General features: G+C 34.7%; 1 protein-coding gene across 3 annotated transcripts; it reads left to right on the top strand.

Annotated features, from left to right (window-relative positions):
• The first annotated feature begins 747 nt into the window (after positions 1 to 747).
• On the top strand, positions 748 to 17,657 carry DIRAS2 (DIRAS family GTPase 2). Of its 3 annotated transcripts, XR_005555330.1 has the most exons (4): positions 748 to 888; positions 1,106 to 1,145; positions 11,938 to 16,933; positions 17,347 to 17,657. XR_005555330.1 is itself a non-coding variant. In XM_039332177.1 (3 exons), the coding sequence occupies exon 3, from the start codon at positions 11,974 to 11,976 to the stop codon at positions 12,571 to 12,573; it is 600 nt and encodes a 199-aa protein (XP_039188111.1). In that variant the 5' UTR covers positions 748 to 888; positions 1,106 to 1,145; positions 11,938 to 11,973; the 3' UTR covers positions 12,574 to 17,657. The 3 variants fall into 3 exon arrangements, 2 of the variants coding, with proteins under 2 accessions (XP_039188111.1, XP_039188112.1); XM_039332177.1 differs by having other exon boundaries at positions 11,938 to 17,657; XM_039332178.1 differs by lacking the exon at positions 1,106 to 1,145 and having other exon boundaries at positions 760 to 888; positions 11,938 to 17,657.
• Positions 17,658 to 18,576: the final 919 nt, after the last annotated feature.

Raw genomic sequence — 18,576 nt, 5'->3', positions numbered from 1 at the left:
GTTGGGGAATTCTGGGAGTTGAAGTCCAGATGTCTTCAAGTTGCTACATTGAGAAATGTTTCTCTAGTGTAGGGGTAGGCAGCCTTGGCTCTTTTATGACTCGTGGACTTCAACTCCCAGAATTCCTGAGCCAGCTTGGCTGGCTCAGGAATTCTGGGAGTTGAAGTCCACGAGTCATAAAAGAGCCAAGGTTGCCTACCCCTGCTCTAGTGACTGCCTCATACATCCCACACAATCCATTATAATGAAACAAATCACTTTCTCTGCTTGTAAATGGGTAGCTGCTATTGAACAAACATTTCACAGCTCAACTGGAAAAAAAAATCAGGATTTAGAACAATAGAATTTTCCCACGAAGAGTATCCTAAAATTGCCAGAAGATGAACTTAGTCTGTGACTGGATCTGCAGCTCCATCTGGAAATTGCCATAAGTGTACACCCTATGCTGAACTTGGCCAACTTTATAGGTTTTGTGATGCTGACATTCTGTTGTGCTAGATCCTGGTTTCTTCTAGTTGAGTTTTGAGGCTGGAAGAAGAAAGCTACTTTTCAGGCACAATTGTAGCAGTTTATGGAATAATATTTCTGAGCTCTGGAAGATTCCCTCCAAGGCAGAAAGGAGCGACCAGAAATCAGCCACTAAATAAATATATAAAGGGAAAATGCAGCTCCTTGTAAAAGATGTGCATCCCTTATTTATTCAGTAGGTGGCAGTTAAAAGCTTAGATGAGATCTGCTGTCGCCATTGAGGTACTAATAGCAGCTGAAGCAGCAGCTAAAGCTACAGCTGGTTCACCGCGAGAGGAAGAAGGAGTGTGACTGGAGGGAGCTTGTCACTCCCTAGCGCTAGCATTAACCACAATCCCAGCATCTATAGGAAGGCAGAAGGTAAGCCCATGAGCCCCATAAGTGATGCAAAAAGCCCCCCAGAACAGTTGCTGATCGGCCATAAAAGAGGGAAAGGGAATTGAGTTTCAGCTGGATAGAAGAAAATCAGCCAGCTATCTGTCATAGCAAACGACTCTATCTCATCCTCACTATTTCTCTCTCTCTCTCCCTCTCCCTCTTCCTCTCCCTTACCCAAATCTCTCTACTACTATGACAGACAAAAACTGAATGGTATAGATCAGACTTATTTCCCTCAGGTAAGTTTCTATGTTGTTGTTGCTTTAAATTTAACCATTTTGCAAATCTCCGTTCTATATGGAACACTAAATGATGCTCACTGAATGTTTCCAATTTTCATCTAAGGAAATAAATGTGCAATATATGTGTAGTTCTGTTCAAGCATTAGAAACAGGGTTTGTTTAAAAAAAAGAGATTTTTTTTTGAAAGGAAGGGGGGGAGGATGTGAGGAGACATCATTCATATACATAGATTTTGAAAGGCAAAAAGAAGCTTTGCAAAAGGGAACTTTATGTAGCTCAGCATCTTTCAAAATGTTCAGAATATTTAGTAGACAGGTTCAGGAATTTTGTCTTACATGCCTTGGCAAATGTGTCTGAATTTATTCAGATTGAAAGAAGCAGTTATTATTTTAAACAAACAAAAAATTAATCTCTAGTGTGTTTACAGCAAGTAATCTTTAAAGATACCTTTTTTATTTATAAGCCAAGGTATGTCTTAATGATCCAGATAATCATTTTCCTTAAATTAATTTTAATCAAGGAAATATGGGAAATCAGCATTTTATGATTATTTTGTTTCATATTATTTTTGCCCTTTCATAGAAGAATATGTTAAGAATCATAATATCATAACAGCTTCTAACATTGCATGTTTTCATACAAGTGCCTATATTTATAGGCATTTATGTTTCTGTTCCATATAATCATACTTTTAAAAAGTTTGACTAATAAACTTTGTTGTTTTGTCAAAAATTTGAGTGTTGGCTGATATTGATATGAATTCTGAATAATTTTTCATTATTTACATAAATCTATAACTCTATATTCAGAAGAAAGCCTCTCTGTATTCAATTGTATTTCTATGTCATAGAATAATATTAATTTAGGCATAACCTAAATTAGCTTTCATTTTACTATATACAATCATTTTAAAGCAAGGATTACAGCTCAATAGTGATGCACAAATGTTCAATTTTAATCCTAGCCAGCAAATGAAGAAATGCATACACAGAAGCATTTGAATTTAGCCATATTGGCATCTTTTGTCATAATCTTGTATAAGATTGTTTAACTCTACACTAGGTTATTAAAACAATATGGCCATAGAGTATTGCCTGCAAGGAATACCTAGTATGGATATGCTACTCTATGACCAAACCTTCTATATTTTTAATCAAAAAACTCTATAGTTATTTATATAGTTTATTCTTCTTTGAACTTGCTGATTCTGAAGCTCTCTTTTAGTGTTGTGAAGTATTACTGTCATCAATATCTCTCATTTTTAAAAATATGTAATATTAGTCTGGGCTGTATAAAATGAAACAGCTTTAAATTGGAGGAATTTTATTACAGGAGTATTTTGTTAAAAAAACCCCAACTACCCCAAATTCTTTGTAATGATGAGTAATCCGAAAAAAAAAACTGTTTAGGGAGATTATAATATTTGTACCACAGACATTGGACTACAAATCATAATCTAACCTAATCAGCATGGAGGAGAATTGTAGCCCAAAAGCTTCTGAGGGCCCACAGTATATTGGCTGACTTGTAGGAGCACCATTGAAAGAAATGAGTGTTACATGCTTAATAAAATGTGCCAAAATGTGGCAGAATAGCTCTAGTAGGAAAAAGCAACTACAGGTAGTCTCCCTCTTATGACCACAATTCAGCCCAAAATTTCTGTTGCAAAGTGAGACATTTGTTAAGTGAATTTTGCCTTATTTTGTGATGTAACGCGGCTGTTGAGCGAATCTGGCTTCCCCATTGACTTTGCTTGTCAGAGGGTTACACAAGGCGACCATGTGACCCCTGGGGACAACTGTCATAAATACATGCCAGTTGCCAAGCAGCCAAATTTTGATCACGTGACCATGGAGTTGCTGCAATGGTCATAGGTGTGAAAAATGGTCATAAATCACTTTTTTTCAGTGCCATTGTAACTTCAAACAGTCACTAAATGAAGTCAAGGACTACCTGTATTGGTAGGCAAGTCTATGTCCTTTATTGCTCAAACTTTTAAAACCACAAATTTAACCAGCTCCACAATTCTTGCAATTCTTAGCTCATTTTTCAAGATTCAGACTAATATTTAATTTTTTCTTTGCACTACCAAATGGTTTCCTATGGAGATAATCAGGCAGCTGTGATGCATCTATTCTGATTGTTATAAACAATGCATAAAAACTACTGGATAATTAACCTAAATTTAGTCATTGTTCTCTCTGTCTCTCTGTCTCTCTGTCTCTCTCTCTTTCGTCTGTCTGTCTGTCTGTCTAGCTCAGGGTTAGGCAACCGTGGCTCTTCTATGACTCGTGGACTTCAACTCCCAGAATTCCTGAGCCAGCATGGCTCAGCTTGGAAACCTCTCCCTTTCCCCTCAGTGTGACTGGCTCAGGAATTCTGGGAGTTGAAGTCCACGAGTCAGAAAAGAACCGAGGTTGCCTACCCCTGGTCTAGCTTGTTAAAAGAGACAAATAGTTACATTTGTAACCATATCTATAGCTATTACAATCTGAATAAAAAAAAAGATAGTTCATCTTTTCAAACTATGCTGCGCTGAGCATCTAGATCAGCGGTTCTCAACTTATGGGTCGCAACCCCATTTGGGTCGATCGACCATTTCTCGGGGGTCGCCAAACAAGGCGATCCGCCATTTTTCCCCCTCGGGGGCGCCACCGCGCATGCGCGCCGTGCATGGGGAGGCACCGTGCATGGGGGGGCACCGTGCATGGGGGGGCGCTGCGCATGGGGGGGCACCACGCATGCGCGGCACGTTTGTGTGACGGGGGTCGCCGTCACACAAACGTTGAGAAGCACTGATCTAGATCAAAGTGAGAAGCTAAGGATTATAAAACATTTCCAAAATGTGGGGGGAAAGTCCAGAAACCATTATCTAAATTTCTTTACTCTTTTTTTATTCCTTTAATGTAATAGGCCTGTCAGTGTGTGCTTTATCTAACAGAGTAAAAACTTTGCATTAAGGTTGCAATGAAAAAAATGCATAAATTTAAAAAATAAGTGGCAAAATAAAATATAAAAACACCCAAAATATACAGTATAAATAATTTTGTGTTTTGTATCTTTTGTTTTTTCTTTTTCTGTTACTATTTTTAAAAGCAATAAAAATGTATATAAAAAAAACTTTGCATTGAGATTGTGGGAAGAGAGTAGATTAGTTGCTGCTACAATGCTAGTATCTTTTCCTCTTTCTAAAATAAGTGTTTTCTAAAGAAAAGGAACTAAGATAAAAGCTTATCAATTTCCAGTTTGCATCCTTCCTCTAATGCTCTGCAGCTCACACTAAAAATCAATATTGGATAGTAATGAGAATACATAATTATTTCTTTATTTTTCCTGCTTAATGTAGATTTCTAGTGGTCACTGGAAAATTATCCTAATTTCAGTTATTTTTTTTAAAAAAAACTCATCAGATTTTATTTTAAAAATATATGATCTTTTCCATTATAGACATTACAGTCAATCCTGTAAGCAAAACTATTACATTTTGATATTTCACTAATAACGCTCCATATTCAGACCTAAAATAATTTTAATATTCACTATTTTAAAATGATTTATTTTAATAATAAATCAGGAAAGATTTTGCTTTCTTAGCTAATGAGCTTAAAGCTAGATCGATGCCATTTAGATGGGAAATCCCGATGGGTATTGTTTTGAGCCATGCGGGGACACGTTATAGATTGAATACGGTTGATAAAGCTAGAGAAATCTGTTTTCTTTTTTCAAAATCCCTCAAAGGTCTGCTTTAAAGCATCAGTTTATTAAGTATTAAAATATTTATTACATTCAAAGCTTAATACAGAATTTAAAAATTTTAAATTGTTTGATAAACCATTGCAAAATTATTGTAAAGTTAAAAAATATATATAAATGAATTAAATCCATTTTGAATTTTTCTAAAAATTAACCTTTAGAAATTAGAGATTTTCAGAAAGAGTAAAAGCATTTGCTTACATGACAGATATAGTTTGGGCTTTGGTGCTAGGAAATGTGATAGCACCCATAAACGTAGTTGATTCTAAAAGGGGTTTGGAAAATGTTGTAGAGTAATGGACTATCTAGTGGTTACGCGTTCTCAGAATCTTTAATTATTAGTGGCTTTGCATTTCCAGCAGTTTTTTAAAAACAGTTATTTTAGCAATCAAAACATCTTATTCCAATTTTCTTTCAATCTAAAATTCAAAGTAAATTGCTGACATTTTATTGAGCAAGTTGGATTACTTCTTTTTGGTAGCAATTATTAGAAAACAATCCATGTTAAAATGAGATAAATTTTACAAGCTGAATTTCCCCTTCCACCTATAACATTCTTATTGAACCTTACCAAATCTTCATGAGATCCTGAATTAGTCTTAGATGTGATAACTACTGCAAGGGTACCATATACCATACTGTTGTGCCCACAGTAAAAAAATGACAATAAAGGTTATCTATCTATCTATCTATCTATCTATCTATCTATCTATCTATCTATTTATCTATCTATCTATCTATCTATCTCTTACTGAGATGTATCCAGGCCTTCAATGGGAGAATGACTAACAAGTTGTGGGGGTATGCTTCAATGTTCAGAATACCTTCGTACCTTAAAAGTAAACCTGACATAAATTTCAACTTACTGTAAACTGGAAGCCATTTTTAGACTATTAATATAATACATGAATTTTCACGATACCTCAAATTTGTGTCTATCTATATATTCCAATTTCAGAAGGGACATTTAGACTCTTAGTAATGTGGATTGAATTTATTGTAACCTATGATTTTATTGAACTTATTCAGTGATCTCTATTATGTTAAACATGATTCTTGATATTCATTTTTAATTTAGTGGTAATTGTTAGCATTTTAAATGTTATATAAAATATACCTAACTATTTACAACTAATTAGTAGCCTGTTAGAAGGGTATATTCTCCAGGACATTTTTCAATCCATGATTTATTCACTTTTATTATATTGTCTTATTTTTTTCAGTATTTCTTCTTGCTTATATATTTTCTTTAAAGTTCAATTTTAAAAAAATAAACAATTCAAGTGACTAGATACTGTAGAGCTATTGCTTTCATGTCTGGCTTGTGAATTTCCCCAGATCTATTTGGTTGATCATGTAAATGACAAAATGCTTGGTTGATAATGCCACTAGCCTCAGTGGTATTCTTCATATGTTTTTATATTTTTCTCTGGTAGATGCAGTGGATAGATCATAAGAAGATGGTCCATATTTATATCAATTTATGAGTACCAATGCCACACTAGACTAGACTTTAAGTAGCATTGCATGATCAGTACTAGAATAAAAAGTAGAAATTACTCTTAGATAATTATTTTAACTTTATTATTAAATTATTGCAGCCATTTTTATTAAATAGTTAAATTATATAACTATTATTTAATAAAAAATAGAAATCCACCTAGCAATTTTGCATAAGACACTCTAGGGCAGTGGTTCTCAACCTGTGGGTCGGGACCCCATTTGGGGTTGAATGACCATTTCACGGGGGTCGCCAAACCATGCTGTCCGCCATTTTTTTCCCTTTTCCCTAGCTGTCCTAATCCCTCTTATTGGTGGCCACACCCACTTGGGGGTCACCACAACATGGGGAACTGTATTATGAGGTCACGGCATTAGAAAGGTTGAGAATCACTGCTCTAGAGAAAGTCATATTTTTCACCAAACCAGATTAGTCAGGAAGCGGACACCCAAGAAACAGAGGAACTCTGCTTAATTGATATATGCAATAGTAACAGAATTTTGAAAACTAAACAGAATTTTTCTCTCCCCCCCCCACTTATACAAAAGAGAGTCAAGAAGGTTCGGTTTTGAGTTTCTTCCTTGCCTACTTCTATCTTTCCAGACTAAATTGATGTTTTTGGAAAAGCTGCTGTATATTTTCTTCAACACCATCTCTGTACTCCTCTATATTACCATGAGGCAAATTGAGGCAATTACTTTTGATAGCAGATACTGGGTACAGAACAATCGCAGGACGAAAGCATTCAGCAGGTTTAAAGTTATGAATCAACCATCTTTCTCATTGCCTTTGGGTATTATTTCAGCTTTTATAGTGAGAGAACAGGATATAAACTGAGTAAATATAATAAAAGGGTGAAAACTATTGGTTTTAGGAATCAAATGAAAGACATTTTCAAAGTTACAGCTGTCATATTATTACAATAAATTTAGCACTTACTAAAATTCTATTGTTTAATTTTTTTTATTTTTTTACCTGTAGAACTTAATCACCATCACCCTCAAGGCTTGGGACAACAATGACATTTTAAAGTTTAACAAAAGTCAATATAAGCAGTATATGATCAGAAGATAAATTCTTCAGGTGTTATTTTTTTCACAGGACACATAAGCCTCATACTGCATTAAGTATTATGTATTTCTGCATTAAAATCCCTTTTCTTTTCATGCATGAATATACATTTACACAAAGGCGTTTCTGTTAGTATAATACTTTTTCCTGGTTTACAAGGAAATTGTGGATTCTATTTTGTAGTTTTATTGTATGATGCCCAGGGTGACTTTTTTTGTGAGATGGGCAGCTATATAATTTGAAAGAATGAATAAATAAATAAATTGCAGTGATTTCAGTCACTCCCTGAGGGTGTTTTTCATGATGAAGGAAGAAATTTGCATGATAATTTGGCATTCTTATACCCAATACTATTAATATATTTCAAGATTGTCCAGATGTCTGGAATGGACTAAAAGCAAAATAGAAATGATTTGTTGGCCTCTGCTTCCTTTTTAGTCTATTTCAATGTATTTTTAATCCCTCCATTCTAGTATGGTCAACATTGATTGACAATACTGTCCAGGCTTTCTTTGATATTGAATTTTCAAATTTTTCTGTTTTCTTGTAATTACATATTTACCAACAGCACAATTCTATATTATCCCCTATTGGGGAACGCACCCCAATAAATGTATATTGGATAGCAGCCTAAGACATCACACATCCTTGAGCAATATATGTTATTTCCAAATGGCTTTAAAAGTAGCTGATGTAAATGCTTTTTCTTCTATAATTAAACTGAGCGCAGTGAAATCCAAAGATCATTTTAATTATTTTCAAAAGAGCAAAATGAATAACTTTGTACCATTTGGTGAAATTGGAAACATAGCCTAGTGGTCAATCAGTGATAGATATGTCCACCACACGTTTATTGAGACAAGAGTGACAAGACATTCGCTAGCTTGAAAACAGCAAGTGTGACTAAGTGTTTGAAACTGTGCTCCCCTTTCACATATGTACTATGCGTGTAATGCATGTTTAAAAAGTATGGGATTTTTTTATTGTTCTGTTGTACTCAGTGTTTGGAAGCCAGAAAAGTCACTATAGATGCTCCTATATAAAAACACGATGTAAACTCATTTTGGCTTTAAAGCAACTTTTTTGATTTAGTAGTCTCCAGATTATTGGACTACAATGCTTTGAATTTCACCTGTCAGAATTCTTGGAGTTACAATCTGGAGAACACCAGACTAAGGTAATCTGCAAATGTATAGCCAAAGGCATTCAGGATAACCAAAGGCATTCATCTATAAGAGGCTAATATGCCTCTTCAACTGTTATTTCCTAGCAGTTGATATTTAAGATATGTTGACTCAGATTGTAGAGGTAATAACTGCTATCAACACAAATAACTATTTATATCTCAAGTTTCCTTGACTTTGTCTAGTCCTTTTAGAAACCTCTAAATTCGTCTGAAGGCACCCTCGACCCTTGAAAATGAACAAGAGTTTAGCTTGCAATTCTAGGGACTGATTCCTTGGCATCGCGTGGTCCCTTCTCATGAGGAAACTTGTGCAGTCAGAATTCTCTTCGGTATCAGTTGTTAGCTAATGTAAATAATATCCCTGGGTCTAGAATATTGGTTTAGATATCAGAGCACATTTAAACAGGTAAGATTAGCTGGAAATGAAGTGATGAATAATCCATGTTTCCCTGTTTGGCTGGGAGTGGGGATAAGGTAGAAACAGGGATTTAACCTTCAGATTCTCTTTTCTAACATTTCTCTATTTCTCCAGTTATTTGCTCCCCCTGGAATTCAATTTTCCATGCGGGTTTTGAGGCAATAGGATGGTGGAGCTCCAGGAAGAATGGAAGGACAAATTTATAGCCATCCCATTCTAGCTCCATTTTCCCCCCCAGGGAATATAAATGCTATTGCTGCTAGCATCTAATTTTATCCCCATGGGGTTGGGGGCATGCTGTGTGCAAACTATCATAACCATTCTTTGATAATAGAGAGGCAATTCAGTCTGTTCTAATCTTTGTGGGACAGCATTGAAGGACAAAAAGAATTGCACTATGGGGATCTTATTAAAGAACCTGCAGTATTACAATATTTGTTTGCTCAGGAAAAAACTCTAAAGAATTCTAATTATATTTCATTAAATCTGACATTTTTGCTTCTTAGCTAAATTTAGTATGACTTGGCTAGTCTCATAAACTAAATTGATTCAGGAAACCTTTTTTGAAATCGTTAATTCTTCTGATTAGTATTCTGCTTAAAAAGCAGTTCTTTTGTAGGATAGTAAAAATGGAACAGATCCACCAGCAAGATTTTGCATATTCTCAGCACCAAAGCTATGCTTTGATTGGTTTCTGATGACACAAACCTATTTTGTCTACTCAAAAATAGTCTCCAGTTTGGTGGAGTTTAATCTCAGGTAAGTATGCACTTGCAGCCTAAGCCTCTTAATCTCAAGATGGGCAACTGAGACATGTACAGATGTGCAACACCTCCCCAGGTTTTGTTATATTTGTAAACAGGGCATTGAAATCTTATTGGCATTTTGTAATATTTGGAAGCACAACTTAAATTTCCAAGAAATTCATTCATTCATTCATTCATTCATTCATTCATTCATTCATTCATTTATTCGACCTATATGACTGTTTATCTTATGAAACAAAAACCCAAATGGCTTTCAACAATAATACCCCCCCCAAACAGTAAGACCACTTCGTCAATATCAGATGTTGAAGACAACAAATTGCAATTTAAATTGCCTACACATTTGGAATGTTGAAATAACATTGTAGGTGTATTCACATAAAAGATATTATAAGATAGCATTGTCTCTTCACTAAATGTATTTCATGGCTGAAGGCAAATTGATTTCTTGCGGTTGCATGATATGGGAGTTTTGTACCCATACATCTCAAAGAAGGATAAAGTGAACATATTTAGGATTTTTCCTTCTTAACTATTTTGGCTTAGCATGATAAGCAATTTTGACTATTTTATTTATTAATATGTATAACACATTTATAAAAATTAATGCATAACCGTAACAATATATACAAAATTATACATATTACATATTAAAATAATTAAAAAAATAAAATTTATTGCACGTGGACTGAACTGTGTAGGCCCGCATGTTATCAATACATAGCCAAACTTGACTAATAACTGATAGGAAAAAACTGCAAATGAGACAAAACTTCTTATAACAAGCAGCAAGAAAAGAATACATTTATTCTGATTTTTAGTCTGCTTAGTAACAGGTTGGGAAGTTTTGCAGCCTGTGCAGCATTCAATTTCTTCAACTTCCTCTTTCCCTTGATAGATCTCCTTCTTGTATTACCATGCATGAATAAATTCTGAAAATGTATTCATTTTCTTTTAATGTGATATTTTGCTGGTAATCACATGTAGGGACTGAACATATTAAAAATGTCAGAGGCTGCACATTCTGCATATCAAAAATGAAACAGATTTATGTAGGATTCTTGATGCACCAATCTCACTTCAAAAACAAGATCAAGAAGTTCATACTTCCCTCAATATGAGGAGAAATTTTCAAAAAAATCTTGATGGAAAGTTCTTGAAAACTTCTGAAAACATGGATAACATTGTATCCTTTCCATATTGCATTGTATGTTTTCAGAATTGAAATGCAAGATTAGTTACCCATAAATTTCCCTAAAGTAGGCCAGTGAACTTCATAATTCCAAGCCTAATTTTAAACTAAACACGCTTGACTTTCAGCAACTATGTTGAACCATGTTTAATTTACCTGCATTTATTAAAATACATTTGAAATTAAAACAGTAGTAAGGGTAATGAATGCTTAGCTGTTCAAGGCAGTGCCATTATTTTCTTTGTCAAGACAAAGAGACAATGTAATTTGTGTCAACGAAGCACTTTGCATCACTTTAATGTATTTGATTTAGGTGCACTCTGAAGCCTCCACAACCCCTTATCTCTTCTATCATTTGCAAATTCAGGAGAAGCTTCTGCACGAGTATAACCAAAGTGAAGAAGCCTGTTCTTGCTTTTGGGAGAGACAAAAGGTTCTATGACGGGGCTATTAAGAAAAGGCTTATCTTGCAATCTCCTCCTAGCAAGGCAAAATCCAAAGCATCTTCCAATCTTTGCATCTCCTAATAAAGTTTGTCTCATTCAAAAACCAAGAAAATAATTAGATATAGAAATATCACAGCAATGGATCACGGTTGGCAGATCCATAAACTCTTTCATCATCATAGTTAAATAGCTTTTTATGTGACTCTGATAATAAACATTTCTGCTTTGCATCCTAAAATCAAGTACTCAAAATGAGTTCAATGAATCAATCATTACTATTAATTCCCTGGTCTGATCTGTATTGCAGATTCCAGGTCAGATGAAAGAGACTCTCTGACGATGAAGTTTCATGACTTTGCAAACTGTTCTCATATATTTCATTCTGAGATTTTTGATGAACTATTTAATAAGATTATTAATAACTTTATATATGTATATATTTTTTATCACTGCAGACTTTCTTTCCTCATTGAAAAAGAAAATCAGAAAACATGCCAGAGCAAAGTAATGATTACAGGGTGGTGGTGTTTGGAGCAGGAGGAGTTGGCAAAAGTTCACTGGTCCTGAGATTTGTTAAAGGCACCTTCAGAGACAGTTACATCCCTACAATTGAAGACACTTACCGGCAGGTGATCAGCTGCGATAAGAGCATATGCACTTTGCAGATTACTGACACAACAGGGAGTCATCAATTTCCTGCCATGCAACGCTTGTCTATTTCCAAAGGACACGCATTCATTTTGGTCTATTCAGTCACCAGCCGGCAATCTTTGGAGGAACTCAAGCCCATTTATGAACAGATATGTCAGATCAAAGGGGATACGGAGAGCATTCCAATCATGCTGGTGGGAAACAAGAATGATGAGGATCACAACCGAGAGGTACAAACCACTGATGGAGAAGCCATGGCCAAAAAATGGAAATGTGCCTTCATGGAGACATCGGCTAAAATGAACCACAATGTCAAGGAGTTGTTCCAAGAGCTGCTGAATTTGGAGAAACGTCGGACTGTGAGTTTACAAATTGATGGCAAGAAAAGCAAGCAGCAGAAAAGAAAAGAAAAACTGAAAGGCAAGTGTGTGGTCATGTGAAAGGATCCTTATTCTGGAGCAGTCATGCAGATGTCTTCTTCTGACTGTACCAGATTTCATGCCCCCTAAGCCATGGGAAAATTGATGGAACAGTCTTATTAATAGCAATTTTGAAAGAAAAGTACCTGAATCAAGCAGTTGTTTGCAGTAAAAGTACTTTCAAGAAGTTGTCTTTTCATAAATTAGCCATTAATGAGAACAAAATTGTTCCAAAGGCACAATGGTATCTAACTTGCAGATCAGAAACAATAATATTTCCATTAAAAAGACTTTTGCTAGCATTACTATTGCAATGAAAGGATCTGGTAATTACTCATTTAAAGATAAACACTAGTGTTTTATGCAGAATTATGAAAGATGAATGTGAGTGTGTATGCACATCCATATACACATATTTGGCAGACTTAATTTAATTTTATTTAGGTGTTAGAAAAATGACTTTCCTAGATTGTATTTTTTCTCCCTCTTCTGCTGTATCTTGTTTTTATTCTCACTGATTCCTTACCCTCCTAAGTAATGTGTAAAAAAAAATAATCTTGCCTCTTGTAGCCAGTGCATGGGCAAAGCTCATTACCTTTCAGCTCTACTTGCAAATAGTTCAGTCCAGAGATGGCATGGCATGGAAATTATTAGAAAAAAGGATACCTGGGAGAGGAAATAGTTTTTGACCAAAACACTATTTCTATAGTTCCTAACTTTCTTTATATTTATTTCTACCAAATACCAAATAATATTAATGATGTTCTGTAATCTGAAGAATTTCTAATTTATAAGGTTATTGAATGAATTACAGTTATAATCCATAAACTGTGAAGAGTTAAAACAAATACAATTAATTTACTATAGACTGGTTAGGAAAATTAGTGTTGGGGAACAGTCATGTGTTACATGAAGGACAACCAAAGAACATATTTGTCGATATGGCACAGACAGGGAGGTCCATACCTTTTTGCCAGAAGTGCACTGATACAAATTCAACTGATAGATGTGGATATTTTCTCTGTAATATTCAGCTTCAGGAAGAAAGTCGAATGGTAACACCCATACACTAGTTCCAAAATCTGATTGTTCCCCAGACACATACTGTATATGCCGGCATTTAAGGCGACCTGGCATATAAAAATGACTCCCGTCTTTGGCGCCGAGTCGCATGCCTAGAACGTCGTCTTATACGCCGGAAACTACCAGTATTTCCGGCGTATAAGACAACTCGGCGTATAAGATGACCCCCGACTTCGGCGCCAATTTTAATGCTTGCGTAAGTCACCTTATACGCTGGCATATACAGTAAATAAAACCACTGAGACTATACTAGTCTGGAGCTAGTGCAGATAATTTTTTTTACCAGTAATGGGAAGAAGTAAGAACGATTTTTCTTACTTCTTCCCTAATCATGTCCCTTAAAACAGATAAACAGTACATCCCACTCTAGTTGCAGCAAACTGCAAAAGTTGTGTCTATGAGGATGGATCCACCAGGAAATTTTAAGTGAACCTTGGAATTAGGAAAATTTCAAAAACAAAAACACTCTCATTCCTCAATAAATCCTTTTCTGTGCACAGTAGACATCAAGGAGTGCCTCATCATCATATTCTCAACAAATCTAAGCTGAAGCTTCATTTTAAAGATGAATCATTTAGTTATATTTACCAAAGAATAATAATCTTAACTATGTTTCATTGTAATCAAATATTAATTTAATTTTTCTTCCTTCCTCATTATCCATGCTATATCTTAATTTGGCCCCTGGTTTGTCATTCAGGCCAAATATGGTCCTAAATTCAAAGAAAGATGGCCACCCCCTTGGAGAATAGTTTAAGATTCTCTGAATCTTATTTGCAAACAGATGTGGATTCAAGTTAGGTTTGATGATCTTAAACAGACAACTGAAACCTCTGCATTTATATTATAGCACATGAATCAGAACATTTATCTCTCTTTTTAAGGAGAATATAAGGAGAATAGAGCCTTTTGAAACAATATATTGGTGTTTTAGAAAATGGCTATATCAAAAGTGAGGCAATACAGCAAAATATTCACAAACATAGGATGTGTGTTTCACTGTGAATGTCACTGAAGAGGCTATTTTAATGCATTGTCTGCTTTTAACTAGGTATTGCTCATGATGATATTAATGCTGTGAATCCTTCCATCTTAGCAGCTCCAAACAAATTTCTGTTTTACACAAAAACAAGAATTGCAGACAAGCAGAAACCTGCCATATGAAACCATAGCTCATTTCAAATGGAACCTTTTCTTTTTCATTTTCTGTAGAGGAGAAATAAAAATGGATGAACCTGAGGTGAAGATAGATGTCCTTTATAAATGTTTGATCTTGATAGAACAAATGTGTGGGGGGAGTGAAATGTTACAGCAACAACTTGCACCTTTAAAGTACACACATTCATTTGAACAAGAAAATCTTTCTTCTGATGTTCCAGTAAAGGAGGGATGGGGGAGGAATACTACTTTAATGGTGCTCCTCTCATATGGTTATTTGTTCCAGATTGAACCGAGATGATTAATGGTGTACTCAGAAATGTGGTGGAAATTATTTTGACACCCATTCAGTACATTCTGAAGCATTTTCAGGACATCAAAGTCTGTCAAAATTTCCTCCACATTTAAAAACTATAAGATAGATCCAATAGCTTCTTTTTTGTCTCAGTCAGAATCTCCAGGAGAAAGAAACCAAGAGCTGAGTTCATTTAACATTCTTAGTCTAGTTGGTGAAATCGAGCTGTCAATTAGGATTTTTTTGTAGCTTACCCTGATATGAGAACCCATCCAGTTAGGTTAATTTATGATTTAAGGTATTGCATGAATCCAAATAGACCTAACTCATGAACCAGATTAAGCTTGTGGCCTAAATTCATTGGACATAGCCATTGGTTTCACTCAACAAATGCTGTCAATTCAAACTTTTCCAAAGGAACAGTACATAGGTATTTTCAAATTTTCTTTTAATTTTTTTGCATCAGGTTTCTCATTAGAATCTTTTTAAAACCACATGTAAGCACATGGGCAATTTGTTTTTATTTTCTGTTAAACAAGTTGATTTTCAAACTATCACAAAATCCAACAGCATTTAGTATGGCAATAATTTCATATAGAACCACATTATTGTCTTCTTTTGTTTTTAAGCATGGCTTCACTAAAAAAGGTTTTCGTTCTTTCCATTTGGGATTCCATTAAGGAAAATAAAAACTCAAGACTGAAATACATTTTGAAATATAATCTGGTAGCTACTTGCTAAAACCACATGTTACATTTAGAATCTACTTAAAAGCAATGAATATTTTGAATTAGAATTTCAGGACCAACCTAAACATGATTTAAGAAAAGACAGCTCTTGGTTCCTCTTTCCTTCATGAATTTTGCCAACTTCATTCCTAGCCCTATTTTTCTTAACCTGCAGAAAATGACTGGAGCAACTCCGATATATTTTTTTGGAATCATTTAGTACTTTAAGGCATCCTTGAACATTGAAGTCACCTTGAACATTGAAGCATTTCTCTGACTTCCTACAGTAATATTTGCTCCAGCTACACCTATTTATCAGGGATGCTTCCTATTTTACAGTAATAACTACTGGCTAATTAGTGTTCTTCTTTGTAATTTGGAGAGTAGTTTTCTAGCCACTTGCTGTACTTACTATTCTTCAGGATTTATCTTCTTTCTGAATTAATTCTGGGGATGTGGAAAAGATGGATGAGGCTGGACTTGATCTGAGTCATTTTTGCAGTTGCAGCACTGAAAAAGAGAAGCTTTAGTGATGATTAAATTAAATCCCATTGTTTCACGAATCGGTTCTGTAAAACTACATACAGATATAAGCCATGATTTATTCTAATGGCAATGCATGTGCATGAATACCGAGGCACCAGGAAGCACATAGCCTGCCAATTCACAAACTCACAGATGCTAAAACATCTTTAGATCTTCCAGTAGGGCAGAACAGTTAGTTTCTTTTTAATCAAGCCAAAAGAGCTATGGTTTTAACTCAGTTTAATATGATCAGCAGCAGACAAAATAGTACCTTCAATATCCCATAGCATGTTTGTGTGTGAGAAAGGAGTTCCACTTGGATGCTGCAAATATGCTTTCGTCATTATAATCCTGGGAGATAACTAAAAGCAGCCCTACAACCTACAGCCTGTAACTCCCAGAAAAGCTATTAATAGAACTTTCCTTGTAAATGCATGACATCCCTGTCAAAGAAGCTTGTACAAATCCTTCTTAACTTCATTCAGTCTATATTATCTAAAAAAAAGACAGTTCATTTATTTCCCATATCCTGTCTGTGATTGCAAATCTAATCATTTGTATCAAGGAAACTGAAACAATCAATTTTAAACATGTAAGTATCCTATTTAGATTCCAGAAATTAGAAGATATTTTAGATAGTTATGCATATTAGCCTCTGTTAAATCAGTCATTATTTAAATGAAAACATAATATTCTTCTGTTGCTTGTTGATCCCATACTTGTAATAATAGAATAAGCCATGACTATATTTTATAGCTTTGCATTTACTGGGGCAAGGCTACTATACAAGCAATATTTATTGTTGGACCAGTAATTCTAAAGTAGGTATGTTTTATATTATACCCTTTTGTTGTAATTTATAACAGATTTTACATATATGTGTGTTTATCAAAATACATGTTCACTCTTACAATGTAAAGTTTTGTGGGAGTTTTTTAATAGAAGACAGAAATTCTTAGAGAATAAATAGTTATTTGGTTTGTTACATTTGTGGTTTATTTTCAGGTGTGATATTAATAAATATGAGATGTTTGAAAATCAATATTCACGGACAAAAAATAACTTGTTTCAACTTGTCAAGGGATGCCAGCATCATGAAAATGTAATATGGAAAATTATGCTGTTCAAAAAGCATGAATTTTATATAAGTCTGCAAGCTATTGAGATGCATATTCAAGAGTATTTATTGTTATAGTTTCATTCAGTAATTTTTATTCGATAGTGTTTATCATGTACTTTGTGCCTTCGGGTTTCTATGTTCCCTGTGATATTCTATAGATAAAACAGAAAAAAAAATAAACACTTTAAATGACAAATTTTAGATTTTGTTCTAATTATTTATTCATCAGATTTAAAAGTCAATTAAATTGCAACCAACTCTAAATGAAATCACACCTATACTGCATTGGTAACAAAGATTAAAATAAATAACAAAGTATGTTGTAAATCATGACTTCTACATTGAGAAAAAGACTCTCCCAATGAAAATTACCCACAGTCTATCCACTTTACTCTTGAAAGGCTTCCTGGAACAGGCATGTTTTATTGGACTTTCTAAATCCCAAAGAGCTGTTTAATAAAAGGGGTGTAGCCACAAATAAGGCTTCCTTACAAGCCCCTGATGTAATACTCCTTCAGATTAGGGACCTTTGCCAGTCTTACAGGGTGGGCAGATATTGCAAGGAGCAAGCAATTCCAAAGATACCAATCCTCTTATAAATGACTCCAAATAAACATGGGAAGGCAAGCACAAAAAAAAAAAAAAAAGAAAGAAAGAAAAAAGAAAAAACTTTTTAAGATGGTGAATAACAGGAAGGAGTCTAAGGAAGTAGGTATCTGAGAATAACACCATATACCATTGGAAAAGGGAGTATGCAGGTAAAGACAAACTATTTAAGGCTGAATTCTAGGGATGATTTACTTAGGGGCAGAGTTTGTGAATCTGTGTAGGATATAAAAGAAAAATGGAATCTAAATTTGCCGGAAGGCTTCTGAGCTGGGTGTCAATCTGCTGAATGTTGCATCTTCTGCAAAATTCCAGTCAACCTGATTGAATGATGGTACAGGTCGTCCTTGACTTACATCCGCCTGAGCTCAAAATTTCCATTGCCAAGCAAGACAGTTGTTAAGTGTGTTGTGCCCCATTTTACCATCTTTTTGCCACAGTTATTAAATGAATCATTGCAGTTAAGTGAATCACGTGGTTGTTAAGTGAATCCTGCTTTCCCCATTGAC

Source organism: Crotalus tigris, unplaced genomic scaffold (assembly GCF_016545835.1).
Source record: "Crotalus tigris isolate CLP2741 ecotype Arizona unplaced genomic scaffold, ASM1654583v1 scf7180000024452.453762, whole genome shotgun sequence".
NCBI classification, from domain to species: Eukaryota; Metazoa; Chordata; class Lepidosauria; order Squamata; family Viperidae; genus Crotalus; species Crotalus tigris.
This window is presented reverse-complemented; position numbering and strand designations above follow the sequence as displayed.